The 26,399-nt window shown below is 32.8% G+C and overlaps 13 protein-coding genes across 13 annotated transcripts; 11 read left to right on the forward strand and 2 right to left on the reverse strand.

Moving 5' to 3' along the window:
• The first annotated feature begins 206 nt into the window (after window positions 1-206).
• On the forward strand, window positions 207-1,935 carry LOC111674957 (zinc finger protein 28-like). The gene is made up of 2 exons (XM_023435645.2): window positions 207-795; window positions 856-1,935. Exons 1-2 carry the CDS (start codon window positions 298-300, stop codon window positions 1,597-1,599), a joined length of 1,242 nt encoding a protein of 413 aa, XP_023291413.2. The 5' UTR covers window positions 207-297; the 3' UTR covers window positions 1,600-1,935.
• An 816-nt stretch (window positions 1,936-2,751) lies between these two features.
• On the reverse strand, window positions 2,752-19,960 carry LOC111674936. The gene is made up of 7 exons (XM_023435624.2): window positions 19,440-19,960; window positions 18,533-19,378; window positions 17,112-18,173; window positions 13,185-13,341; window positions 10,503-10,563; window positions 3,920-4,505; window positions 2,752-3,862 (listed from the first exon to the last, which is right to left on the reverse strand). The coding sequence occupies exons 1-7, from the start codon at window positions 19,791-19,793 to the stop codon at window positions 2,915-2,917; spliced, it is 4,014 nt and encodes a 1,337-aa protein (XP_023291392.2). The 5' UTR covers window positions 19,794-19,960; the 3' UTR covers window positions 2,752-2,914.
• Window positions 5,981-6,759, forward strand: LOC124419148 (zinc finger protein 502-like). Its single transcript, XM_046947635.1, has 2 exons — window positions 5,981-6,132; window positions 6,195-6,759. Exons 1-2 carry the CDS (start codon window positions 6,121-6,123, stop codon window positions 6,741-6,743), a joined length of 561 nt encoding a protein of 186 aa, XP_046803591.1. The 5' UTR covers window positions 5,981-6,120; the 3' UTR covers window positions 6,744-6,759.
• On the forward strand, window positions 7,861-9,214 carry LOC111674956. Its single transcript, XM_046947633.1, has 2 exons — window positions 7,861-8,253; window positions 8,309-9,214. The coding sequence occupies exons 1-2, from the start codon at window positions 8,053-8,055 to the stop codon at window positions 9,020-9,022; spliced, it is 915 nt and encodes a 304-aa protein (XP_046803589.1). The 5' UTR covers window positions 7,861-8,052; the 3' UTR covers window positions 9,023-9,214.
• Window positions 9,251-10,636, forward strand: LOC111674955 (zinc finger protein OZF-like). Its single transcript, XM_046947628.1, has 2 exons — window positions 9,251-9,775; window positions 9,840-10,636. Exons 1-2 carry the CDS (start codon window positions 9,323-9,325, stop codon window positions 10,602-10,604), a joined length of 1,218 nt encoding a protein of 405 aa, XP_046803584.1. The 5' UTR covers window positions 9,251-9,322; the 3' UTR covers window positions 10,605-10,636.
• On the forward strand, window positions 12,538-13,602 carry LOC124419150 (gastrula zinc finger protein XlCGF16.1-like). The gene has a single exon (XM_046947639.1). The coding sequence runs from the start codon at window positions 13,166-13,168 to the stop codon at window positions 13,586-13,588; it is 423 nt and encodes a 140-aa protein (XP_046803595.1). The 5' UTR covers window positions 12,538-13,165; the 3' UTR covers window positions 13,589-13,602.
• On the forward strand, window positions 12,548-13,150 carry LOC124419149. The gene is made up of 2 exons (XM_046947638.1): window positions 12,548-12,946; window positions 13,008-13,150. The coding sequence occupies exons 1-2, from the start codon at window positions 12,548-12,550 to the stop codon at window positions 13,065-13,067; spliced, it is 459 nt and encodes a 152-aa protein (XP_046803594.1). The 3' UTR covers window positions 13,068-13,150.
• Window positions 13,845-15,157, forward strand: LOC124419146 (zinc finger protein OZF-like). The gene is made up of 2 exons (XM_046947629.1): window positions 13,845-14,279; window positions 14,339-15,157. The coding sequence occupies exons 1-2, from the start codon at window positions 13,860-13,862 to the stop codon at window positions 15,077-15,079; spliced, it is 1,161 nt and encodes a 386-aa protein (XP_046803585.1). The 5' UTR covers window positions 13,845-13,859; the 3' UTR covers window positions 15,080-15,157.
• On the forward strand, window positions 15,300-16,751 carry LOC124419147 (oocyte zinc finger protein XlCOF10-like). Its single transcript, XM_046947631.1, has 2 exons — window positions 15,300-15,735; window positions 15,973-16,751. The coding sequence occupies exons 1-2, from the start codon at window positions 15,328-15,330 to the stop codon at window positions 16,714-16,716; spliced, it is 1,152 nt and encodes a 383-aa protein (XP_046803587.1). The 5' UTR covers window positions 15,300-15,327; the 3' UTR covers window positions 16,717-16,751.
• Window positions 17,088-18,222, reverse strand: LOC111674935 (guanine nucleotide-binding protein subunit beta-5). Its single transcript, XM_023435623.2, has one exon. The coding sequence runs from the start codon at window positions 18,159-18,161 to the stop codon at window positions 17,100-17,102; it is 1,062 nt and encodes a 353-aa protein (XP_023291391.1). The 5' UTR covers window positions 18,162-18,222; the 3' UTR covers window positions 17,088-17,099.
• A 470-nt stretch (window positions 19,961-20,430) lies between the features above and the next one.
• Window positions 20,431-22,456, forward strand: LOC111674921 (dolichyl-diphosphooligosaccharide--protein glycosyltransferase subunit 1). Its single transcript, XM_023435606.2, has 2 exons — window positions 20,431-21,079; window positions 21,558-22,456. Exons 1-2 carry the CDS (start codon window positions 20,500-20,502, stop codon window positions 22,346-22,348), a joined length of 1,371 nt encoding a protein of 456 aa, XP_023291374.2. The 5' UTR covers window positions 20,431-20,499; the 3' UTR covers window positions 22,349-22,456.
• A 138-nt stretch (window positions 22,457-22,594) lies between these two features.
• On the forward strand, window positions 22,595-24,445 carry LOC111674928 (phenylalanine--tRNA ligase alpha subunit). Its single transcript, XM_023435615.2, has one exon. It carries the CDS (start codon window positions 22,861-22,863, stop codon window positions 24,349-24,351), a length of 1,491 nt encoding a protein of 496 aa, XP_023291383.2. The 5' UTR covers window positions 22,595-22,860; the 3' UTR covers window positions 24,352-24,445.
• A 433-nt stretch (window positions 24,446-24,878) lies between these two features.
• On the forward strand, window positions 24,879-26,152 carry LOC111674940. The gene has a single exon (XM_023435628.2). The coding sequence runs from the start codon at window positions 25,039-25,041 to the stop codon at window positions 25,981-25,983; it is 945 nt and encodes a 314-aa protein (XP_023291396.2). The 5' UTR covers window positions 24,879-25,038; the 3' UTR covers window positions 25,984-26,152.
• The last annotated feature ends 247 nt before the right edge of the window (window positions 26,153-26,399 follow it).

Here is a 26,399-nt window from a genome sequence, read left to right on the forward strand (position 1 = left end):
TAAAACTTAAGCACCTCTAGTAATATTATTCTCTGGCGTTCTTTTTTTTTGCAGAAAGGCGTCGTTATTATTAAATTTTTATCATCTCAGAACTCTGTTACAGCTGTTTTATTGTTTATCAACAAACTATTGTGAATGATTTATACAGATTTTCTTGTTTGTTTTTTTTTTCCTTTTTTGACAGATACAGATAAACAAATAAAAAACACACAAATTAAAACATTTTTGCTTCTAGTAAAGATAAACAAATGAAATAAGTTTGAACAATAGGCAAATAAGTTTAAATAATAGGCAAATATGTTGAAATTAATGCCCACATTTAATTTTAACTCTCAACCCAAAACTAAATGTGGAGAAATATTCTGCCACAACACCAACGACTTTACCGTCTACTGTACATTTTGCGAAATGAAATCATTTTCCTTTGAGGATTTTCTAAGACATCTTAAAACTTTACATTTTGCCAGTGAAGTGTGTAAAAATGAAAGCACAACATATTGCAACACCAAATTGGAAGCTGAAGAGGACAAAATATACGATACTTTAATAAAATCATATGATGATAAAGACCAGACAGATTTCGAAAATACTTCTGCTCTAGATGATAGAGATTTTGATGATGATGATGCTGATTGCTGTGATAATGATAGTTACGATGAACCTTTGGTAGTATTAAAGAAAAAACTTGTTAAGCAAAGAAGCAAAAGGCGTAAGACTAAAACGGAAAACAAAAGTGACCAAAGCGAAGAAGATGTTTGTAGAGATTTTTATTCTGATGAGGAGTTTAAGCCTAGGGTGGGTATTGTTATTAAAAATTGCACAAACTAATTATTAAAAATATTTAAATGCTTGCAGTTAATTGAAAATGCTGCTGTTCATAGCTGCCCTCAATGTGGTCAATCCTTTAAAACTGCCGGCCTTTTACGCAGCCACCTCAATCGTACGCACGATGATAAATCCTCGGAAAACTCTCTTAAAAAGGAAGGCAAGCAAATACCGTGTAATGAATGTGATCAAATATTTCCCAGTAAAAAATCTCTCTACGGACATATAGTAGACTATCACATGGGATTTAAGTGTAACATGTGCGACAAACGTTTCAAACAGTTGCAACAACGTGATCGTCATGAATTTTGCCATACCGCAGCTCGTGTCTTCTCTTGCCATATCGAGGGTTGCGACAAAAGCTTTACCCACAAATATTATTTACAGCGCCACCTGGACAGTCATAATAAAGAGCGTAAATTTGTATGTGATTTTGAGAATTGCAGTAAAGCTTTTCACACTTTGCGTTGTTTGAAAGCGCACAAAAATCGTCATACTAAACCGAAAAATCTAATATGTGATACTTGTGGCTATACCTGTCGCGAATACGATCGTTTGCGTATACATCAACGGGTACATACGGGAGAGAAACCTTATGGTTGTCAAGAGTGCGGTAAAAGATTTACTAGTAATGCAGCACTTTTGGAACACACAGCCTCACATACCGGTATACGTTCACATGTCTGTAATCAGTGTAATGCAACATTTACACGCCAGAAATCGCTACATCAACATCGACTGAAATGTACTGCTAGTACGGTGACTGCAACGTGAACTGTTCGGAAAAGAAGTGACAAAAAAACATTCCATAAGAATTTTAGGTGTACGAAAATGATCTTTAAAGGATTCTAGCACGGATTGAAGGAAGCTACTTAAGAATCGTTTCCAGCAGGAGTATAACGTATAACAAAAATTGGCTTATTGATATCGTATAGCCAAGGCGAAAAGGAAAAAAAGGCGTTTAAATAACTACTCCTTTGAACACTCTTTGAAAATGTTCTTGGGAGTCAGTAAAATTACACTTTTCCAGAGTGATAACCATGAAAAGTTATCAATAATACATTTATTGAGTTAATCTACAAGATATATATTTAAATAAATTCTAATTACTTTAAACATCTGTGACTTTTATTTGAATCGTACAACTTTTGGATTTTTAAACTTTAACCGATTTTGCCCTAAGGGGCAAACAAAATTTGAAAATTTTGAAAAATTTCCTCTTGTTGAAAAAATTTCCCTCAAAGGGAAATTTTATTTCTAGTTACGTTTTTCAAAATTTTTAAATTTTTTTAATATTTTCTATCTTTAAAAACAAAATTTGAAAGTTTTGAAAAATTTACTCTTGTTGAAAAAATTTCCCTCAAAGGGAAATTTTATTTTTAGTTACGATTTTCAAAATTTTTAAAGCTTTTTATTATTTTCTATCTTTAAAAACAAAATTTGAAAATTTTGAAAAATTTCCTGTTGTTGAAAAAATTTCCCTCAAAAGGAAATTTTATTTCTAACAAAGATTTTCAAAATATTTTAAAGCTTTTTAATATTTTCTAATTTAAAATTCAAAATTTGAAAATTTTGAAAAATTTCCTCTTATTGAAAAAATTTCCCTCAAAGGGAAATTTTATTTCTAGTTACGATTTTCAAAATTTTTAAAGCTTTTTATTACTTTCTGTCTTGAAATACAAAATTTGAAAATTTTGAAAAATTTCCTCTTGTTGAAAAAATTTCCCTCGAAGGGAAAAATTTTTTTTAGTTACGATTTTCAAAATTTTTAAAGTTTTTTAATATTTTCTAATTTAAATAATAATTTTAGAAATTTTAAAAAATTTCCTCTTGTGGAAAAAATTTCCATCGAAGGGAAATTTTGCTTTAAAGCAGAATTATTAATTAGAATATTTCTCGGGTTAGAAGGTGAAAAAGAAAACGTCATGACTTTGATTGTTTTTTTATTATTGCTCTATGTTATGTAAAAAATTATACATAAAACACAATATACAAGTTTTAAGGTAAATAAACGTATGTACAGCTGCTATAACTACAAAAAGAAACTATTTATAAAACTAACAAACTATTTACAGACTATCTAACTAATCTAAAACGACATAAATGGATAGGCAGGAGGTACTGCCACCACTGGCGGAGCTGCTTGTATGGTAGCCGTTGACATGGAGGGTCTATCGGGCAACATGGACATCATGCCCTCCTCACGATGTTTACGCATATGGCCGGCCAAACCGGAGGCCTGTTTATAGGCACTGCCACAGATTTTACAACGAAACTTTTTAACATCCGAATGCAGGAAACTATGATGATAAAGAGCTTTCTGACGAGCAAATGAAGCATTACAAACTTTACACACATGCGGTCGGGTATTGGAGTGAGAGGCCATATGTTCGCCCAAAGCAGAACTGGATATAAAACGTTTATCGCACACTTCACAGGCATATGGTCTTTCGCCCGTATGAACACGTTGATGCACTCGTAACGTTTCATTTTCACGACACGTATAGCCGCAAGCATCACAAACTAAATTTTTCGGTTTCGTATGGATTTTCTTATGGGCCGATAGACGCCGTTGCGTATGAAATGCCTTGCCACAATTCTCAAAATCACAAATGAAATTACGCTCCGTAGTGTGTATGTCCACGTGGCGTTTTAGATAGTATTTCTCTGTAAAGCTTTTGCCACAACCTTCAAAATGGCATATGAATACTCTTTCCGCAGTATGCGACTGTTCGTGGCGTTTACGCTGGTGACGTTGCTTGAAACGTTTATCACAATGGGCACATTTATAGCCGCCGTGCTCATCGTAAACATGTCTATCCAAATACTTTTTATTGGGAAATATTTGCTCACATTCGGGACATAGTTGTTCTTTGTCTTCTTTTTCTTTTTTCTCTAAATATTCGGCTGATTTCTCTTCGTGTTGGCGTGTGTGATGTATTTTCAAAAGTCCCAGGTTTTTAAAGGCTTTTTTGCATTCACTACATTGAAAAGGTTTTACCTGTTCTACCGCGCCCGGATTTTCTTTGTTATTTATCTAAAAAGTAAGCATTTTTTATTAAATGTCAATCATTTTGCACTATTTACCAACAACCTCTGGTTTAAAATCCTCATCTGAACTATGATCATTATCCTCTTCATCTCCACTCTCTTCATTTCGCTTGGATTTTAAAAGTTTTTCTCTTTTTTGTCTAATTTGCTTTTTAGGTTTCTTCAACACCGCCAACGTTTCATCTTCAAAACTATCCTCTACGCCATCATCATCATCCTCCTCATAGTCATCATCATAACCACCAGCAACTTCCTCTTCATAACTTTGTTCTAAGTTATCCCATAATATCTCCTGTTCTTCATGTAATTGTTGTTGCTCTCCACCGCCTGCCACTGCCAAACTGTCTGTGTTTGTTTCCGACTTAACATTTACCTCTAAATACTGATGACAATCATTGTTGTTGTTGTTGCTAAAGGTTTCCGTTTTTAGAATATTATTTTCAAAATGCACATTCTGTACATGCAACAGGAAATCTTCAAAGGTAAAGGCTTTCATATCGCAAAAGGTGCAATAGATTGTGTAGTCTGTGGAGCTGTGACAAAATATTTCGCCACATTTTGCTTTAGCTTGTTGGCTTAAATTAGCTAAGGGTAGAATTTTTAACATTCTATTTGTATATTTTATGTTTCACTTTTAAAATATTGTTTATTTTTTTAATATTCTATTATTTATTAATATTTTTCTTTGCTAATTAACCCTTTACGTGTGTTTTTCTATATGAAGGCAAAAATATGTTGATTTTTTCAACATAACAATTCACAATAGTCTAACGAAGAGTATTAATACAAGGTGAATGAAATTGAAGGCAAATTCATGATATTTTTATTTATACTTTTTGACATTTTCGGCTGTAAGAGATTTTTTTATATATCGAGTTTGACATTTGTATACATAAGCAAAGAAGCAGCTGTTAAAATGGCTTTATCTTATTGGAACTTGGCTTGAATTTAATTCTGAACAGCTAGTACATACATACTTCTTTTTTGTAACAGGGGAAAAGCAATGAAGTAAAAATTTCTAACAGTTCTATGTCATTTAAAAGAATTTAATCTTTTAAGGGCCAATCTTTAGGTAAAAGATAAGGGATTAAATTAAAATTAATATTCGAAATTTGTTTTAGAACTAAGGACTGTAACGGGCTATCCACAAATTACCTCGGAACCTCACTTGCACGAGGAAACGAAGGTCCTCCCTGTCAAGGAACATAATGTCATGTTGACCAAATAGTACCTCCTGGAATGTCATCGGAGGAGTCATCAAAATTTTAACATCACACAGTTGGATAATCCACCGAGGCATGTCAGAAAGGACAACATATGCAGATATGTGCAGGATCCACTGGAGCAGTCCTCGTATTCGGCAGCTTTAAACGACATTCATAGAGACGCAATAAATTCCGCGGTTGCAGCATATCACATGAATGTCGTACTTGGAGGTCGCCCATAGCAGACACGGAAGAAAACCTGCCAATAGTAGTTCTGCCACAACTAAGATCGGTATGGAGCAACAGGCTCAATGCCTACTGGTCACGTATAGACCGCGCCGTCCCAAACGAATGTCCTGCAAGTGGTCAGGGAAAAAGTCGAAAAATCGGAAAAAGTCGACTATTTATAAAATATTAAAAGTCGAAAAATCGACTTTTAATTAAATGAAAAAGGTCGAAAAGTCGAAAAATCGACTTTTAACTAAATGCAAAAAGTCGAAAAGTCGACTATTCATAAAATGCAAAAAGTCGAAAAGTCGTTTCAACTATAGAACCCTAATAAGAAGTAATGATAAATGTTAAAAGCTACTAAGTATATACATAAAGATTTAAAATTCTTTTACAATGTAATTGTGACAAAAAAATATAAAAATTTAAAGGTGAATGTCATGCGTGCAAATATTTCAACCTTATAAAAGAAATAAATGATCACATATGTAAGTATGTACTATTATTAAAGATCACAAAATACTATTTTTTTTATTGAAATGAAGAAAAACCAACCAAATAATAAATATCACTGCACTTTGAGGAGCAAAAAAGAAAATAAAAAATTCACAAATAATACAAATAAAAACAACTACCTATACTAAAATTATATTTAGAACTAAAATTCTTAACATTAATTAAATGTCTCGAGTAAAAACAATGATTAAGTTTTTGTGGCCTTTGAATACAATTGATAAATAGAAATCAATTTAGTTTAGTATTAGTATTTACTTAAAAAACAACTAAGAAAAACTAAACAAGAAAAACAAACATGACCAATAAGGTAAATTTTGAAATTTATTTTTTTTTTAAATTTTTCAAAAATTTTATTTCAAATTTCCATAGTTAAATTGTCCTGATTGTGAGAAAGTTTTCAAAACTAAAACCACTTTAAAATATCACCGTTATAGCCATCAAACCGGTACTGGCGACTTTATCTGCAGTTACGATAATTGTCGACGCTCTTTTAAGAATCCCAAACGTTTAAGTGATCATAAAAGACGTTATCATTTGAATACGGAAAATTATATTTGTGAATATTGTGGATATCACACGCGCATTAGATGTAATCTAACGGTTCATCGACGTCAACACACCGGTGAACGACCCTACTGTTGTGTGAATTGCGGTAATAGTTTTGCCTCCTCCTATCAATTGGCGATACATCGTGAAATGCACACAACAGAGCGTAAATATTGTTGTATTATTTGTGCCGAAAGTTTTAACGATTCAAAGGCTTTGTATCATCATCAGGCATTACATGCGAAGGAAAATAAATATGTTTGTAATTTATGTGGGAAATCTTATAGACAATCGGCTGGTTTGTCACAGCACATGAGATGGCATAGAAAGCAGCAGGAACGTTGTACGGATGTTATAAAAATTGTTAAATAAAAAATTGAAAAAAATCATAAAAAATGTGTGATATCTTTTACTTTTGATCTAAAATTGTTTGTTGGCTAAACTAGATAATGTAGGGAAAAAGGATTTTTCAATGAAAACAAAAGTTTATTTGATTGCTAAACTAGAGGCCTTAGAACAAAAGGGTTTAAAATCTGATATTACTTGTATTTCCCACCAAAAGTCGACTTTTCGACTTTTTGCATTTAGTTAAATGTCGACTTTTCGACTTTTTGCATTTTATGAAAAGTCGACTTTTCGACTTTTGCATTTTATGAAAAATCGACTTTTCAACTTTTCGACTTTTTGCATTTAATTAAAAGTCGACTTTTCGACTTTTTTCGACTTTTTCCGACTTTTTTGACTTTTCGATTTTTTTCGACTTTTAGACTTTTTCGACATTTCGACTTTTTCCGAATTTTCGACTTTTTTCGACTTTTCGACTATTTTCGACTTTTTCCGACTTTTCGAATATTTTCGACTTTTCGAATATTTTAAACTTTTCGAATATTTTCGATTTTTTGACTTTTTTCGACTTTTCGACATTTTGACTTTTTTCGACTATTTTCGACTTTTTCCGACTTTTTGAATATTTTCGACTTTTCGGCTTTTTCCGACTTTTCGACTTTTTTCGACCTTTTTCGACTTTTCGACTTTTCGACTTTTCGACTATTTCCCACTTTTCGACTCTTTCCGGCTTTCCGACATTTCGACTTTTATTTACAAAGTCGACTTTTTTTATAGACGATAGTCAAGTTATCGACTTTTTTGGAACAAAATGGTCGACTTCAACTTTTCGACTTTTTTTCGACAAAAAGTCGATTGTTCGATTATTCGAAAGTCGATTTATAGAACCCTATAATATAGCACCAAATGCTTTTTTATTTTAAATTTAAGAAAACATGGATCGTTTTGATAACAAACATTGACGTTTTCTGTTGTTTTGTATGGCAACACTGCAAAGTTTAATCTTGTACTCAAAAACATCAAATTATTTCTATTTTATTTTTAGATTAATAATCTGATTATTAATTGGCATTTGATTGCCAACTCAAAAACCCGCCCTAATAACTCCCCATTGAAATCGATTACTTTTTGAGTAAATTTAAGAATAAACTAAAAATCGCTAATTATTGCTACTCGTTTTTTCCGCTCATACTATTACCCAAATAAATAAAAAAACGCAAGATTGCTAACATTGCATATGGTGTACCGTTACTTTTGACATTTCTGTCTGAATTTGGAGAAAATTAAATTTTAAGCTTTATTAATTGATATTGAAAAATATTTACGCATTTTAAATATGGAAAAACGTAAATCTGTTAATGAAAGATTAAAAAATGTAAAATTACAGAGTAATGTTAATAAAACTGCGCCTGGAGTAAAAGCCAAGGCAAACGAAGAAACTAATTTAGAAGAGTATCCCAAATTAAGAAAACCCAAACCGGCTACTTTACTAAAAATACAAGCGAGACAGAAAAAAACTAACGATTTAGCTATAAAGGTAGGTTCATAGAAGTCTTTGGTACATTTTTATTTTATGTTTTACTTTTCAACAGGCGACAGTAAAAGATTTGGAAACTGCAGACGAAAAACATGTGCAAGTGCCTTTGCGCCAGGAATTTCTCGATAAGAAACAACAACTGGAAAAGGCTACTACGAATTTATTGAAAAAATATGAAATGCGTAAGATACAAGGTCGTCTTCTAGATGATGATATGTGTAGTTTAGACTCCGAAGAGGCACAGCCTTTAACACTACACCAGGAACTCGATTTACAATTTAATGATCTAAAATTAAAGGATAATGAGAACCAAATAACTAATGTCAAAAATAACAAAGAATTAAACTTTCTCGAACAACATTTGGTTAACATTTTATATACAAAAGTACAAGCTCATCCAAATGGTTTCTTTGCGGAAAATCTTCCTTTATGGTATAAGAAAACCTTCGATAAGGATATAGCTAAAGATTGGCTAGAACTGATGGAAAGATCACGTAAATTTTATATAGAAAAAGTACAAAACAAGACTGTGCTATATAGCAAGGAAGTGGAAGAGGAATTTACATATATAAAAGCTTCTGGAGACATGGCGGAAGCACCCGAGACAGAAAAGGAGTCTACGGTAGGTTTTGTACGTTATAAACATTTGCAGAAATATATAAAGAACGCTGGTCGTGTTGAAAATAAAGCAAATGATAATTTCATAAAGCCAAGTGATAGATTAAATAAGCTAACGTCAAATAAAAAATATAATTTGGTTAAAAAATAATTTAAAATTAAAAAAATCGGTTTTAAACTATTTGCCATAGAAAAATGTATAATTTAAAAATCTGTTTTTTAATAAATGATTTAATGTGATTGATGTAAATTTTGTTTTTTTGCGACTGTTTGCTACCATTTATTTTCACATTCCTTTATATAGCTGTTAAATTAATAAAAAACTTGGCATCACTTTTTAAAATTTTGACATTTCATTCGTTTTTTATAACTCCCATTAGAAAAAAAAACATAAACAATAGTTGTGTTCTAAAGAAATTTTAAGCATTTAGTTGAAAAATTATTCGAAAAGATGTTAAAAAATTGTTTTTTACCCGTAAATTATAATAAACCACAAACGCAAACCTGTGGAGAGATAATTTGTGAAAATCTACAAGAATTTATAATTAATTGTAAATTGTGTAAAATCAAAATATTTGAGTTTGAAGAATTTGTGCAGCATTTTAAGAATGTCCACTTGGATAAGGCGTTAATAAATGATAGCACAACAGAACGGAAAATAGAAAATAAATTACATGAAGATCAGGAGGAAAATTATGAGCGGGTGATTAAGTTAGAAATATCTGAGGCACATGAACCATTGAAAAATGATGAAAAGTTTACAGCAAACATCGATAATGAAGAATTCTTATGGGAGGCGGACAATAGTAACTATACGGATGATGACAAGGATGAGGATTATAATACAGAAGATGACGGAGACCCGGAGGAGGATGAGGAACAAAGCAAAAGTATAATGAGAAAGGTTAATTATAGTTTCATATAAATTATTTAAGTTTATTAAATATTTTCAATTTTCTTTGCTGCAGCCGCGTAAACCTAAAGAATTTTCCTGTGAAATTTGCAATAAAAAGTATGCCGACTCTAGACGCTTACAGCTGCATGTGAAAATTGTACATCTACGCGAAAAACCTTACAAATGCTCTATGTGTGATCAGGCTTTTGCCGAAGAACGTACGCTTAAGAATCATGTGGGTCATAAACATACGGGTTATGAGTGCCCCGAATGCCACAAGAATTTCTCAACAAATCGCAATTTGAAACGACACATGCTAATACATGTAGATAAAAAAGAATTCATTTGCCAAGAGGATAATTGTGGCAAGGCGTTTGCCACCAAGGGTCAGCTAAAAGATCATCAACGCTATCATACTAGTGAAATGTTTATTTGCGAAGAATGTGGCTATAAGTGCCGGCAACGCGAATCACTAATTGTTCATAAACGCCATCATACGGGAGAGAAACCATTTGGATGTAAGCTTTGTGATCGTCGTTTTGGTTCGAAACCTTTACTCAATGAACACATGGCCACGCATGAAACGGAACGTAAACATATTTGTGATGTTTGTGGTAAAAGTTTTAATCGGCCCAAGGCTTTATATCATCATAAACATTTACATTTAGGCGTTAAGAAGTTTGTTTGTAAAATCTGTGGTCAGGCCTATGCTCAAGCGGCCGGCCTATCGGCTCACATGCGAAAGCATAGAGAAGAGGGTGGCTCTGCCTCTTTTACCACCGAACCTGCGCTACCACCTAATAATACAAATATTTTAAATGTACTTTATCCTTTTTGAATTAAAATACAAAATAAATTTCATAAAAATAATACAAATTTGAAAGAAAATTTTCTCTGTGTAAAACAGTGTGCTAACTAGTTAATTATTGAACAGCTGTTCAAATGATTTATTTTAACAGTGCTGTCAAGTTTTAAAAACAATATCTAAGAATTCTAACAAGTTGACAACAAATAAACTGTTGCTTGCTAATCTATAGCAAATAAAGCATTGTTAAAAAAATAACCGTCAGATTCAAATTTATAAATACATATAAACAATTTATTTTATAACCGTAAATATATTTAAAAAAATACAAGTTAACATCCGACTGCAAATGCATGGCGTTTAAAGCCACTTAAAACAACTTTCTTGCGTGTGCATCGATTGGACATGACATTTATTACACTCGTTATGTGTTTGAACACTCAAAGCAACGTTTAGTTATTGTTTGATTAGATCTTATTGTTGGCAAATTTTTTAAAATATTTTATAACGATTTCAAGAAAATTTCTTCACTTACCCATTTTAATATGTATGTTTTTTGATGTTTCGTTTTTATTTGAGATTCCATTTCTAATTCCATTTCAAGAAATGAAAACTGGGGGCCAGTTTTCATTTCTTGTTCGGGGTCCTGCTCAATGTCATTAGCCATAGCGTTTTCTCATTTTCTTCGAGTTTTATTTCTTTAAAATCTTCAATTTCCTGTGGTCTTGGTAGTAGATCTTAATTTATATATACTCTAATCCTGGACGTGTATTTTATTAATTTCTGGTTAGCAGCTAGTGAGAGAAACTTGCACGAATTCATTAAATTCGAAAATCTTTAATTTACAAATTTAACACATTATACTAAAGACAGTTTCACTTTGGAATATTATTTCTACACAGATTTTATGCATTTAATTATTATATCGTGTATTTAAAATAAAAAAAAGTTTTTTTCACATTTATACAGTTTTTTAATTGAGATAAAATTGTTTTTTAAAGTGCTGACAAGTTTTTGTAAAGAACAGCTGATGTCTTTATTTATACTTGTCAGCAAACAAAATGTAAACAAATATTGTGTTATTTGTACAGAAGCAAAGGCTCATTTTATTTTTTTACCTAGAGACGTAATTTAGCATAAAATATGCTAAAAAATGGTTTTTTTAACTGAAAATTACCACAAACCATTTACTCAAACATGTGGAGAAATAATATGCGAAAACCTAAACAACTTTTTAATCATTTGCAAATTGTGCAAAATCAAAATATTTGAGTTTCAAGAATTCATAGATCATTTCAAAAAAATGCATTTGGAAACCACGGCTCAATTACTAATTAAAGAGGAAATTAAAGAATAATTACAAACTGAACTTGAAATTGCTGACAATACAAGTGTAAAAGACATGAATCCTTAAGGGCACAACATACGGGAGAGAAACCGTTTGGCTGTGAAGTATGTGGTCGTAGTTTTAGTTTAAAAAAATTACTGACCGGACATATGAGTAGGCATGAAACGGTGCGTAAACATGTTTGTAATGTTTGCGGGAAAAGTTTTAATCGACACAATACTCTCTATCATCACAAACATTTGCATTCGGATGTTAAGAAGTTTGTTTGTAAAATATGTGGTCAGGCCTATGCTCAGGCAGCGGGAATAACCGCTCATATGCGAAAACATAGATGAAATGTCAGTGGGGCCAACTTAACTTAACTAACTTAGGCTCACTAACTTAAGACCAACTGAGGTGGCACAATTCCTCCAGCTTCCAAAAACACCAATAATAAATAGTTTTATTGAATATTCAGGAAAGAACATCCAGTTACAATCTGTTAAAACATCACTCATACTGTTATGGGGTATATTTTCCAAAACTTGGTAGCACTTTACAAAATGTAAATAAATATACTTTAACTAGGCTGCACTTTTACAAAAATGTAAACCAATCTCTACCGTAATAAATTGCAATTATTTTAAAAATGTTAAAAAATTGTATTTTAACCGCTCAATATAATAATTTTTTGCCTAAAATTTGTGGAGAAATAATATGTCAAAGTGAAACAACTTTTAGCATAATATGTAATTTTTGTCAAATAAAAATATTTGAATTTAATGAATTCGTGGAACATTTTCGTACTATACACTGGCCAGAAATTAATGGAACACATAATAAATACAATACTCATTTACACAATGTACATCCAGAGGTAAATGAACAGGCAAAAGATTTTCATATTGAGGACGAGTCGATGCAAGGTAGTGAAGATGACTGGAGGCCGGAGTTGGAAATGCAGCAAAATATAAGTAATAGTGGATTTTCTAATCAAGAGGAAGACAATTGCAGTGATAGAGAAGAATCCATAGGAATATTAAAGATGGTAATAGTAGAAGATGATTGGGAATAATTAAAACTACAAATAACAATTGGTTGTAATGCAGGAATATTTGCAGAATGAAAAACCCATTGTCAGAAAGTTTTTAAGAAAAGGAATAACTTAGTTTCACATAAAGAAACTCATGTGAAAACAAAAAATTTCAAATGTACTTATGAAAATTGTGAGAAAGCATACTCTGGCCAAAGGCAACTGCAACGTCATATGCGTTTAGTACACATACGAGGTGCATGTTTTGTTTGTGATATATGTGACTCTAGGCAGCGAGATAAAATAGCTTTGGCCGACCATATGCGTTCGCATACTGGTGAAAGACCCTTTGCTTGCAGTTTATGTGCGCGACGCTTTATGACGAAATCGAGACTGGGCGAACATAAAGCCTGTAAACATGTGTGCGAGGTTTGCGGTAAAAATTTTAATCGTGCCAAGGCTTTGTATCATCATAAACACTTGCATTTGGATGTAAAGAAATTTGTGTGTAAACTTTGCGGTGCTGCTTATGCCCAGTGTGCTGGATTATCGGCTCATATGCGTAAACATAAAGATCAACAAGTTAGTGGTGATACAGAAATAGCAACTAATAGGACAAATGATTTATTTAACGTATTATTTAAGGATATAAAATAAAGTTGTTTTTTTTTTTATAAGTTTGAAAGACAAAGACAAATTTTTATAAAATATTTCATTATAGAGATATTTCCCGTGTGTGTATGTGGTTTAAAAAAGAGCATTTTGCTTATTTACCGTTTTAGACATACGATTTGTTATTGTTTTGCTTAAAAAACTAGGTAGCACAGTTAATATCCAGGTATTCAAACAGCTGTTTCAACTTAAACTTGGTAACACTTTAGCAAATTGTAAACAAAACGAAAAAATATAAATATTTTCTTTAGGAAAAATGTTAAAGAATTGTTTTTTACCTATACAATATAACAATTTAACTAGCAAAACTTGTGGCGAAATTATTTGTCAAAGTGAAACTGTCTTCAGCATAGTGTGTAAATTTTGTGACTTAAGAATTTTCGAATATGAAGAATTTCTACAACATTTTCGCAATAACCACTGGACAGAGCAGTTAAATGTAAAGAATGATGGAGACAATGAAGAATGTAATGAAAAATCTTTAGATCCGAACGAAATAGAAAATGAAAAACTCGTAAAGAGAGATGTATTTTTGGAAACGAAAATTTTATATGATGTAGAAGAAACTGAAGAGGATTTGGAGACAAATGATGACGATGAATGGCAGCCGGAAATGGAAGAGGAACAAAATGAGGATTCTAATGATATGACGGAAACAAAGGCAATATTAAAAAAGGTAAGATCAATGGCAATAACAGTTATTTACAACAATTTTGGTGATCATTTCGATTGTAGCCTGTGAAGGACAACAAAAAAAGAGAACGTCCCTTTAAATGTGAGATGTGTACGCGAACATTTAGCAACAAGTCCAACTATGAAGCACATAAACTTAAGCATAAAACTGTACAATACAATTGCGAGAAATGCAGTAAAACTTTTGTAACAGAACATGAACTTGGTCTTCATCAACGTTCTCATAATGGTTACAGTTGTTCAATTTGTAATATGTCTTTTATGAAATACGAATCATTGCGTACACACAAAGAGTCTCATATAGAAACCAAAAATTTCATGTGCACTTATAAAGATTGCAATAAAGCGTTTGCCACCAAACGTCGTCTAGGCTCCCACATGCGCTTACACATACGAGAACCTACACTGGTGTGTGAATTGTGTGGCGGACGTTATCGCTCGACAAAAGAACTAAACGATCATATACGCAGACATACGGGTGAAAAGCCATTTGCTTGCAATTTATGTGATCGACGTTTCACATCGAAATCTTTATTGGGCGAACATATGGCGTGTCATGAAACGGAACGTAAACATGTATGTGAAGTATGTGGTAAGGGCTTTAATCGTCCCAAGGCATTATACCATCATAAACATTTACATTTGGAAGTAAAAAAATTTGTGTGTAAAATATGTGGTGCTGCATATGCTCAGTGTGCAGGATTATCAGCTCATATGCGTAAACATAAGGAAAAGGCAAATATGTCAACAGATTTCCCTAGAAATGATGATATTATTTTCTAGTATATAAAGTATACTAAACTAAAATATTTATTAATCCATATAAACGGAATTTTTAAACAAAAACTGTACTTCTTAAAATTTGTTGTGTTGTTTTTTTTTTCTCATTACGAAACTTGGCATTACTAACAGCAAAAGTAAACAAAACAAAAACTCCGCTGTCAAATAAAGAAAAAATGGTATCACCTTTACTAAATTCCCCTGGTAAACAAACATAATTGGCAAAGTTAGTTTATTTTTTTCCTAAGAAAATGTTAAAAACTTGTATTCTATCCACTACTTCTACCAATTTCACTAATATAACTTGTGGCGAAATTGTATGCCAAACTGAAACTTCATTTATAATCATTTGTAAATTGTGTGATATTAAAGTATTTGATTATGAAGAATTTATTAAACATTTTCGTCGGACGCATTGGCCAGAAAATTGTAAAGATAATAATTACAATAGTGAATGGAAAAATAATATTAAAAGTGAAAATGAAACAGATGAAGAATTTCTAAGTAATGACTGCAATAAGAGGTATCTAGCAAATGAGCTCGTTGTTAAACAAACGTCTGAAGGCGGCCAAGACATTGATAGTGAAAAGGAAGAAGAGAATGGGAATTCAAGTGAGGATTCAGAGGATTTCTCAAAGTCTTTGGTAATTTTGAAAAAGGTAAGTGGAATTGTCAATAAGAAAACTGTAGCCAAGGAACATGTTTTTGTAGAAAAAGTTAATCAAAAAAATTTTTTAAGAAAACTCTTTTCATCTATAGATGGCAAAGAATGTTTTTAAGAAAACTTAAGATATTAGGTTCAAAATATCTAAGAAAACTGTTCCCAGGCGACTATTTATAACATTGTTTGACAAAACACTTGAAAACTCAAGACAAATTTTCTCTTTTCTATTAAGGCCAGAGACAAATCTTCCAAGACCCCTAAAAAGAAACTTTTCGAATGTACACAATGCAAACGAAAGTTTAATACAAATTTCTATTTACGTATTCACGTACGACAAGAGCATGAACCAATAAGCTTTCAATGTGATAAATGCAGCAAATCCTTTGTGGAAAAACGTTATTTAAAATTACACCAGCGTTCCCATATAGGTTACACTTGCCAGATTTGCAATAAAGTCTTTGATAAATATGAAGCCCTACGCTATCATAGTGAAAGCCATATAGAATCGAGAAATTTCATTTGTGACTATGAAAAGTGTGGTAAGGCATTTCCTAACAATCGTCGACTAAGTGCTCATAAACGTTGCCATTTTGCTGTGGCACCGTTTGTTTGTGAGATTTGTGGTTCACGCCAGCGTAGTAAAGAGTTTTTAATCGTTCATATACGCACGCATACAGGGGAAAAGCCCTATGCTTGCAGTCAATGCGATCGTCGTTTTGCCTCCAAACATTTTCTACAAGATCATCAAGCTGTACATGCTACAGAACGTACTCATGTGTGTACGGTTTGTGGTAAGGCTTTTGCCAGCAGTAAATCTCTCTATCATCATCGTGATCTGCATTTGGGCATAAAGAAATATGTGTGTAAAATATGCAATAGTGCATACACACAGTCGGCTGGACTGTCGGCCCATATGCGTAAACATAAACAGGATAGCGGTCTATTAGATGTTGAGCAAACAACATCTAACAATTGATAATAGAAATATTAGAAAGAAAATAACATTTTATACTATAATGGTTTATTTAAATTACATTTATTAAATAATTAAGTTAACATTTTACAATAAACTACAGAATTTATGCTTTAAAATATATTAGAGTACAATTACGAGCATATTATGTTTGGCTATAACTATTTTCAATTAGAATGAGTTAGATACTTCGCAACAAAAACATTTCTTTGGCGATTTTTTTTTTTTTAAAGAATCTGTTTCTAAGGAACTTTACCATAAATAACTGTTCCAAAGAAACGTTTTCTTAAGAAAACTGTTGCCAAAGGTAATTTTTTCTAACGAAAACTCTTTCTCAACAGCAAATGAACAACATTCTCTACTCCATGTTATGTTTAAAACCCAACTTAAGCCCAAACACGTATAGTATAATCCCAGCTGCCGGTGGATAAAGCTGTGCCATCTGGTGACACCTGAACACAAGATACCTTATTCTCATGTCCGTATAACAAACAAATACGTTCCGATTTTAATGTATCCCATAAGTTAACAGTGTAATCATTATAACCAGCAAACAATAAACGGCCACTGACCGAGAAATCCACAGAATTTACACCAAAAATAATGCTTTCCTTAGAGAAAACAGCCACTTCACGATCGGCACGCATATCGAATAGACGGCAACTGCTGTCATCGGAACCGGTAGCAATGGCATCACCACTAGGATGAAATTTAACACTATTCACATCCGATTGATGACCCTCAAACGATTGCACAACTTGACCCGAACGCATATCCCATATGAAAGCCATACGATCACAACTGCCCGATACGAAAGTATTGCCTGTCTCATTAGGAGCCAAATCAATGGCCATTACATCACCTGAATGACCATGGAAACTCTGCAATAACTGGCCAGATTCTACATCCCACAAAGCACAAGTTGAATCACCACTACCCGTTAAAATCTGCTGATCCGAATTGGGATAAATGCAACAGGACATGTAGGAGGTATGCGTACCCACCGTACGTTTTTTGGCAGCCATCTCCTCATCGCTGGTAATGGGATAAACAGTGACCTTGTTGTCCAAACCACCGCAGGCTACATAATTACCCGAGGGGGCATAAGCACAGGCCATTATCCAGGTAGTAGGCATGGTAACAGCATGCTCTTTATTTGTGGTAAAAGCATCCCATATAATTAATCTGCCATCTTGTGAAGAAGAGATTATGTGACGTTTGTCTGGACTCCAATCGGTGCATAAAACTTTCGCCTGATGACCCTTGAGCACCTTACGTGGTTTGATATTAACATACGAAATGGGTTCCAAACGTTCTGCTATAGAGGAAAGACTAACATCATTCAACTTTTGGCGTTCTTCTTCCAGTTTTAGCTTTAAATTTTCCGCTTCCTTCATCAAAGAGGCCATTTTATCACTGGCGTTTGTATTTAATTGTATATCGGTCATAGTTTTCCTTTGCTTTAAATAGTTTTTAATACTTTAAAGTTTATTGTTGAAAATTTTTCTTTATAATAATCAATATTTTCCCAGAAAAAACACTGGAGGAAGTCACATCAAGTTGTAGTATACTAAAAAAAACAACAATTTTTTGTCTACCTATTGCAAAAAAGTACTGCCTTTTTATTGCTTCAAAAACTTGGTAGCACTTTTTGGGAATAACGTTATAAATTAACCGTTGTTTTGTTTGTAAACAACTTTTGTAGTTGTTTTATATAAAAACATTTCTTTAAAAAAACAATAATTTTTATTTACAAAAATTCATTTATTTTGTTCAACAAATTCATCACAATTGCTTTTTTTCTCATTTAATTAACTTAAGCATTTTTATTACACTCCAAATCGGTTAGTGTTTGTACCAGTTCATATTCATCAAAATTTTGTTCTATAGCTAATACTCCCTCTTCAATTATAAATTCTCCTAGACTATCATTAGTATTTTCTGTTTTATCCTCTAACTTATATTCTTGCCTTTCTATAACCACCTCAATTGTAGATTCATTTTCATCTTTAAATTGATGAATCTTGCGTTGATGCGTATCTAAAGCAGCTTCCGATGCAAAACCCATAACACAGCTGTCACAACGATATTTACGCTTATTTTCATGTAATTTCATATGACTGTTTAGATTCTTTTGGCATTTAAAGTTTAATGTACATTCGCAGCATTTAAAGTTACGTTCCTCCGAATGAACCAATTGATGTTCGCGTAATTGATAAAAATTCGGAAAGCTTTTATCACAATGATCACATTTAAAGGCATGTGGTAGACTACTATGATGTTTTTTAATGTGTTGTGTCAGCGAGCCATTGCTAACAAAGCCCATGCCACAATCATTACACATATAGGGACGTTCACCCTTGTGGCGATATTCATGTAAACGCAATTCAACTTTGGTGTAAAACTTTTTGGGACAACTGGAGCAGGGGAAATTCTTTTGATTGGAGTGTCTCAGCAGATGGCCGCGTAAATTGTATTTCTCTTTAAAAGCAAAACCACAAATGCCACAAACATATTTACGTTCCTCTAAGGGATTAAATTGATAACGTGTCAAAGAATTTAATTTAGTTCTAGCTACCGTAGAGTTTTTCAACATACCCGTTACAAAACGGGGTTTCTTGCGTTGTGGCGAAGTTACACTAAAGTTTAAAGGTACCGCCAACTGCTAAGGATAATATTACAACAGTAAATTTCGTTTAAAACTTAAGCAAATATAAAGAAATTACCTCTTTTTCCTCTAACTCCTGTATTTTAATAATCTCTTCTTTTTCATTTAACTTTTTAGCTGGTTCTGCTTCTAATACCATTGTCTTAGCCATCAAATTATTGCCCTCTTTTACAGGTAACTGGTTTTCTTCATTGTCTTCTGTTGCAAGACTTGTCTTTATTTCTTTTGTCTTAAATTCTTGGGTATTTTTATAATGCTCTTTTGTAATGTGGCTTAAAAGTTCATTGAATGTTGTATAGATTTCTTCACAAACCGAACAATGATAGATTAGGAATTGTTTTTCCGTTATATAGATTTCAGCACAACGTCCATCATATTTGTCTCCTGGCAATAGTTGAAAATTTATTGGCATTTTTTTCGGTTAATTGTTTGCTTTAAACGGGGTAATATTTCCTTTTTCTTTTGTTAATTACTAAAAATGTTAATTAATTCAAAGCGAAAGTATTATTGTTGTGTTGAAATAAGAAAAAAACAAAATAAAAACAACTAAACTGTGCTAAAAAATAAACAGTATTAAATGTTTTTAAGCAAGAGTGCGTAAGTTTTATGTATGTTGTTTTTTTATATAGACTTTAATATACTACAACTGTCAAAGTCTAAAGGAAAAAATGACAGTGAAAATTGACATAAGCTTGCAGTACTTTTTTTGGGTGCTATAAATGGTAGCACTTTACCTTTGTAAAGTTGCCAGACTTTTGTATAGTTCAAGTGAACAAATAAACATTGGCAACATTAAAATAAGTTAAACGTTATATGTAGAGCAGATAAATAGATAAAATAGAAAAATAGATGAACAAACATGTAAATAGATGGAAAGAAAAATAGATAAATACATGTGTAAATAGATAGATAAAAGAATAGATAGATTAATAAAGAAAATTAATTAAAAATACACTTTCAAAAAACAATTGGCAATACTTACACTCAAGTAAATTGGCAACTCTATTACATTTTGTTTCATTCCGTCTCGTTTCAATTGCCGCAATTACCGTCTGCTTTTAATTCTCACTCGGTGTGAGAAGAAAATTTTTTCTTACGTGTCTTGTATATCAAACAAAATGGTGCGGCAAATATTTAAGCCTTTAATTAGCAATTTTTGTTTACTTCTCTTGATCCTCAACCTAAATTGGGTTACTCCTGAGCTAATCAATAAAAATGTTGATCGTATCTTAGATCTCTCCACCCAGTTGGCTAAAGAAACGCTAAAAATTAGCGTCACCGATGATGCCGGCAAACAATTTAACAAGTACTCATTAGTCATTCCTGAAGAATTTGCAAACTCCTTGTCCTATGTCTCTGTCAAAGATGCCCGTAAAAAGGAATTAAACGTACGTAGAGTTGAAAAGGATCAGCAAATATATATAAATGTTGAATTGCCCACGGCCGTCAACAATCAAGAGTTCTTTGTGGAATTAGTCTATAGTCAAGTGATTAAACCATATCCTGTGGAAATTAAACAATCCGAAAAACAATTGGTTAAATATAATGGTTTCTTGTACTTCTATACACCCTACAAGACCGTCGAACAGAAAACTCAGGTGGTTTTAAGTTCCTCCAATGTGATTGCCTACAATCAAACAAAGCCTTATAACTTGGCCGGTAGTAAAATTAAATATGGACCTTATGAAAATGTAGCAGGTGAGTGGAAATTTGTAATTTTATTTAATTAACTGGTGTTAAGGCGTAGATGTAAATTCTTGAAATACACCCCTTTATAAGCATTGAAATATTGAATACAGGAGATTACTAAATAACAATGATTCTTCAGGAATCCAATCCCACTTATAGCGGCAGAATTGTTTGTTCTAAGTTTAGTAAAGATGTTTTTAGTAGTAGTTTATGGTTTAGTTTACATCTATGGAATGGTCAATAGTTCACTTAATACGTTAAACACGGCTGGGTTATAGTCTAATCTCTTTGGAATAGATTTCTATATAAAATTATATTTTCTTTTGAAAACAGTTTTCTGTAGAACATTTTACAATGGAAACATTATTAGTGCAGAGAAATTGTTTTGTTTTACACAGTTGTCTAATCTTTGCAGCTGAACAGGATTCTTTTTATGGATTTCCATTCAAAATTGCTTTTTTCATTTTCAAACTCTATATCCTTCCAGCTTTTACCAAGGAAAATCTCTACATTCACTACGAAAATCAAAATCCCTTTATGACCGTCAATCGTTTGGAGCGTACCATACAAATATCACACTGGGGTAATATTGCCGTCGAAGAGAATATACAATTAACTCACTCAGGCGCTCAATTGAAGGGATCTTTTTCACGCTATGAATTCCAAAAAGATGGACGCTCTGGTCAGGCTGCTATTAAATCTTATAAAACCATGTTACCCGCCTCCGCCTTTGGTGTTTACTATCGCGATAGCAATGGCAATATTTCCACCTCCAATATGAATGTATTGCGCGAATATGTAGATGTTGAATTGAGACCACGTTTCCCCCTATTCGGTGGCTGGAAAACTCAATACACTCTCGGCTATAACATACCCTCCTTTGAGTATTTATTCAATAATGGTGGTGATTATGTTCTTAAAATGCGTTTAATTGATCATATTTACGACGATATGTTTATTGATGAAGCTGTTGTGAACATCATTTTACCCGAGGGATGCACCAATATTAAATTGAAGACTCCCTATTCAGTACAAAGAAAAGATGATGGTTTAACCTACACCTATTTGGATACATTTGGACGTCCTACTATAACCTTTACCAAAAGGAACTTAGTCGAAAATCATATTTCCAACTTTGAATTGCGTTATAATTTTTCGAAAATCTTGCTGTTACAAGAACCTTTATTAATTATTTCGTTTGTTTTTATCATATTTATTTTAACGATTATTTTCAAACGTTTAGATTTCTCCATTTCAACACATTCGCATAAGGATTAAGAAGGCATATTATAAATGTGTTAATAAGTTTACAACATAATTTCCTTTAATTTTTTTAATAAAAAAAATACTAACGAAACAGCTAACAGCTGTTTTTGGGAAACAAAATTTTCATCATAATTTTTGTATTAAACTAAAATCTTGTTTTTAATCATTTTATAGGTAATTTTGTTTTAACTATTTCTCTATAAAAAAATTTCCTGAACAGAACTGTTTTTCTACACAAATTTCACTCTTGAGAACAGTTTTCTATAGAAACTACTACTGGGAACAGTTTTCTAAATAAATTCAATTTTTTTTGCTTTCAAAATTTAGAAATAAGAACTTAGACGGCTTTAAGTTATTTTAAGCCGCCGCAGACACTTTTAGTAGCAGCCGCCGCCGATGTTAATATTTATCGGCGCAGGGCTCTATATAATTGCATGTTGTGGCAAAAAAAAAAACAGAAACACGCCAACAAAATAATTCGGTGTTCTCGACTACGAAAATTGTGAATAAAATTCGCTGACAAAATGCATCCCGATTTGACCGAAAGAATTCTACAACATTTGGAAAATGTCGATAAAGTCGATACCCTCGACCTGGTAGAGGTATTTGGTGTGGATCATCAAAAAATCGTGGGTGCCTTAAAATCAATACAAGCGCATGGTGAGTTGGTCAATGCGGAGACGACGTCACGCAAGACTTTAGAAATAACCGAAGAGGGACAATCGGTTGTGGCCAATGGCAGTCATGAGGCTGTCCTCTACAATGCTGTACCGGTCGAGGGCATTACACAAGCGGAACTAATGAAAAGTGGTCCCAATGCCAAGGTGGGTTTCAGTAAGGCCATGTCTCAGGGTTGGATTATGGTGGACAAATCGGTGAATCCTCCTTTAGTTAAACGCAAGGTGGATAAAATAGAGGATACGGTACAACGAAATCTGGTGGCCATTGTTAATGGTAAAACCGACTTGGCCGCCAACTTGGTAACCGAATACAAGAAACGTAAACTTTTGCAAGAGATCACCACCAAAAGTTTCATCTTATCCAAGGGACCAGAATTTGCCACCACTCTCACTAAATTGGAAACAGATTTGACGGTGGATATGTTGGCCTCTGGCCTGTGGAAAGACTTAAAATTCAAAGCCTACAATTTTGATGCTCTAGGTGCTCCTCCTGCTCGTGGTCATTTGCATCCTCTGCTCAAAGTGCGCACTGAATTCAGACAGATTTTCTTGGAAATGGGTTTTTCAGAAATGCCCACCAACAATTATGTGGAATCTTCCTTCTGGAACTTTGATGCTCTATTCCAGCCTCAACAGCATCCCGCTCGTGATGCACACGACACATTCTTTATCAATCATCCCGCCAAAAGTTATAAATTTCCCCAAGACTATTTGCAGCGCGTAAAAGAAGTACATTCCAAGGGTGGTTATGGTTCTCAGGGTTATGGTTATGACTGGAAATTGGAGGAGGCTCAAAAGAATCTTTTGCGTACCCACACCACAGCAGTCAGTGCCCGTATGTTGTATAAGCTGGCCAATCAACCAGAAGGCTTTAAGCCCGCCAAATATTTCAGTATCGACAAAGTGTTCCGTAATGAAACATTAGATGCCACACATTTGGCCGAGTTTCATCAGGTGGAGGGTGTTATAGCCGATGTTGGTTTAACATTGGGTGATTTGATTGGTACCCTATATGAATTCTTCCGCAAGTTGGGCATTACTCAATTGGAATTTAAGCCAGCCTATAATCCCTACACTGAACCCAGTATGGAGATATTCTGTTTCCATCCAGGTCTCAACAAATGGATTGAGGTCGGCAATTCGGGTGTTTTCCGTCCCGAAATGTTGCTGCCCATGGGTTTACCGGAGAACGTCAATGTCATTGCCTGGGGTTTGTCTTTGGAACGGCCAACTATGATTAAGTATGGCATTAATAATATCAGAGATCTGGTGGGTCCCAAGGTAGATTTGAAAATGGTGGAAGAGGGTCCTATTTGTCGTTTGGAAAAGGCTTGAGTAAATAGTAATGTGCTTAAAATTTATTAAATATTTATTATGTGCGAATAAGTCAGTTAAAATTTTACTTAAATATTGTGTTTTGTGAATTTAATTTTTTGTTTTTTATTTTCTTTCTAAATAAAATTAAAAAACTTAAACAATTTTATATTTAAAATGCGAACAATTTATTTGACTTGAACCGTTATTTTTACATTTCGTCGCCGTCATTAAACAATAAATACAACTCTGTACTTTAACAAAACATATGTTATCACTCTACGGTGAATAGCTGGCAAAAAAAATTAGCAAAACAACAACACAATAGCTAAATTAACAAGCATAGTGAATTTTTACAGGCTGACGTTCAAGATACTTTTATACGTGCAGATTGACAGCTTTAATGTTTTTCAAATTTTTTTATATACAAAGTTTGACATTTTGCTTTGTAGAAAAAACAAACATAATATCATCTGTTAAAAATTGTTTTTTGTGTTGACTGTTTTTTGCTTTTATTTAATGCGTCACTATTAAGTTTTTTGTTTTGTTATAAAGAGAAATTTTTAATTTATTTAATTTTAAAATTATATTGAAATTTTTAAAAGAAGAACGAAAGTAAATTAAAAGTTAAATAAAAACACTAAAGATTGTGCAATATAAAACTTTTCAACAGTTTTCAAAACACTAGTAACAACAAAGGGGAATTCCATGGATCTTAATTTAGCAACCACAACAACAGCGCTTGTAAACACAAATCAAGAAAATAATCAATTATTATTAAATGCCATTAAAAACAAATTTGCAGCCCAAACGGAACAAGAGGCTGCCTCCTTTAGTCCGCCCAAATTTAATATACCGCTACTAAAGATACCGTCTAATGCTAGTAAGGAAAATACAAATACTAACGGCAGCTGTAGCAATACTCCTCCCAATAGCCAACTCAATCAATTTTTATTAAAACAACTGCAAGAAAAACATACGAATAATGTTAAAGATAACGAAACAACAGGATTTGTTTTGCCACAACTGCAGTTGAATAATAATAGTGATAAGTCAGTCTTAAAGTTTGAACTGCCGGTATTAACACAAGCCACTGCAGTTAATATACCAAAAGATAACAAAATCAGCAGTTTAACCACTGCCATTAACAAATTGCAAGTACAAGACTTGTCCAAAGCAGAGGAATCCAATCTAACAACATCTCTGCCACACAACTCTAACATTGATCTAACCACTGCTTTATCCTCTAAAAAGCACTCTCATCAAGGCACTCCCCCCACCAGAGATTTTCATAAAACCTCTACAAAATCAAATGCTGAAGATTTAAATTTTGTTATACCCTTCATAGACTGTGATCGTTTGGATAATTCTAGCAAACAAGACCTGCTCTTACCCCTGTCCAATGAATATTGCATTACCGACATTTCACAATTGCTGCTCAAACACTCCCTCGTAGAACCATCTGTCATTGGTCGCTTCTTATGTTTAGCTGATGATAAGTACTTGCCACCTGCTCCCTTACACTGTTTAAGTCGGGAATATCGCCAGCAGCCAGCTAAACATTATATAGCACCATTTCGTTTTGAAACTAAATCACCGGATGATATGGTAATGGAAGCTTTAAATAAATATCAAATGCGTCATTATAATTGATGTAGCAAAGGTAGAATTATTAAGAGATTGACAAATTTTTGGCCAATATTTTTTTATTGGCATCGCAAAAATGAGATTTTCGAAATTTTTGTAGAGATGCAGACAAGCGAGTAAATTTTTAAACAAAATGTTTAGTTTTTTTAAGTTAAATTAATAAATTAAAGTTTAAAAAAATTAAGAAACAATGTGATTTTTTTAATAATTTTATAAAATAAAAGAATTTTTTTGAAAACAAAAATTGGAAAAAGCTTTTCCGGCACTTTTTAAAGTACTTTTTGTTAAAGTTAAAAGTGGTATCTAGAAAAGCTTTTTAAATAGTCTAAATGGCTGTTTATATATAAGACTAAATAAACTTTAATTAAAGCTTAAAAACAAAAACTGGAAAAAGCTTTACAAGTTCTTCTTAAAGTACTTTT

The sequence above is a fragment of the Lucilia cuprina genome, chromosome 3 (assembly GCF_022045245.1).
Source record: "Lucilia cuprina isolate Lc7/37 chromosome 3, ASM2204524v1, whole genome shotgun sequence".
Classification (NCBI taxonomy): domain Eukaryota; kingdom Metazoa; phylum Arthropoda; class Insecta; order Diptera; family Calliphoridae; genus Lucilia; species Lucilia cuprina.

Bases quoted from the DNA above. Each gene is read 5' to 3' on its own strand.
- LOC111674957 (XM_023435645.2), top strand. From the start codon at position 298: ATGTTGAAATTAATGCCCACATTTAATTTTAACTCTCAACCCAAAACT. The intron at 796-855 runs GTGGGTATTGTT...AAATGCTTGCAG, and splicing joins ATGAGGAGTTTAAGCCTAGG to TTAATTGAAAATGCTGCTGT.
- LOC111674956 (XM_046947633.1), top strand. From the start codon at position 8,053: ATGGAAAAACGTAAATCTGTTAATGAAAGATTAAAAAATGTAAAATTA. The intron at 8,254-8,308 runs GTAGGTTCATAG...ACTTTTCAACAG, and splicing joins CTAACGATTTAGCTATAAAG to GCGACAGTAAAAGATTTGGA.
- LOC111674955 (XM_046947628.1), top strand. From the start codon at position 9,323: ATGTTAAAAAATTGTTTTTTACCCGTAAATTATAATAAACCACAAACG. The intron at 9,776-9,839 runs GTTAATTATAGT...TCTTTGCTGCAG, and splicing joins GCAAAAGTATAATGAGAAAG to CCGCGTAAACCTAAAGAATT.
- LOC124419149 (XM_046947638.1), top strand. From the start codon at position 12,548: ATGTTAAAAAATTGTATTTTAACCGCTCAATATAATAATTTTTTGCCT. The intron at 12,947-13,007 runs GTAATAGTAGAA...GTTGTAATGCAG, and splicing joins CCATAGGAATATTAAAGATG to GAATATTTGCAGAATGAAAA.
- LOC124419150 (XM_046947639.1), top strand. From the start codon at position 13,166: ATGCGTTTAGTACACATACGAGGTGCATGTTTTGTTTGTGATATATGT.
- LOC124419146 (XM_046947629.1), top strand. From the start codon at position 13,860: ATGTTAAAGAATTGTTTTTTACCTATACAATATAACAATTTAACTAGC. The intron at 14,280-14,338 runs GTAAGATCAATG...TTTCGATTGTAG, and splicing joins CAAAGGCAATATTAAAAAAG to CCTGTGAAGGACAACAAAAA.
- LOC124419147 (XM_046947631.1), top strand. From the start codon at position 15,328: ATGTTAAAAACTTGTATTCTATCCACTACTTCTACCAATTTCACTAAT. The intron at 15,736-15,972 runs GTAAGTGGAATT...TTTTCTATTAAG, and splicing joins CTTTGGTAATTTTGAAAAAG to GCCAGAGACAAATCTTCCAA.
- LOC111674935 (XM_023435623.2), bottom strand. From the start codon at position 18,161: ATGACCGATATACAATTAAATACAAACGCCAGTGATAAAATGGCCTCT.
- LOC111674936 (XM_023435624.2), bottom strand. From the start codon at position 19,793: ATGCCAATAAATTTTCAACTATTGCCAGGAGACAAATATGATGGACGT. The intron at 19,379-19,439 runs GTAATTTCTTTA...TATTATCCTTAG, and splicing joins AGGAGTTAGAGGAAAAAGAG to CAGTTGGCGGTACCTTTAAA. The intron at 10,564-13,184 runs GTATGTGTACTA...TTGTATTATTAG, and splicing joins ACAAACAAAACATGCACCTC to GTGGTAGCGCAGGTTCGGTG.
- LOC111674921 (XM_023435606.2), top strand. From the start codon at position 20,500: ATGGTGCGGCAAATATTTAAGCCTTTAATTAGCAATTTTTGTTTACTT. The intron at 21,080-21,557 runs GTGAGTGGAAAT...ATATCCTTCCAG, and splicing joins ACCTTATGAAAATGTAGCAG to CTTTTACCAAGGAAAATCTC.
- LOC111674928 (XM_023435615.2), top strand. From the start codon at position 22,861: ATGCATCCCGATTTGACCGAAAGAATTCTACAACATTTGGAAAATGTC.
- LOC111674940 (XM_023435628.2), top strand. From the start codon at position 25,039: ATGGATCTTAATTTAGCAACCACAACAACAGCGCTTGTAAACACAAAT.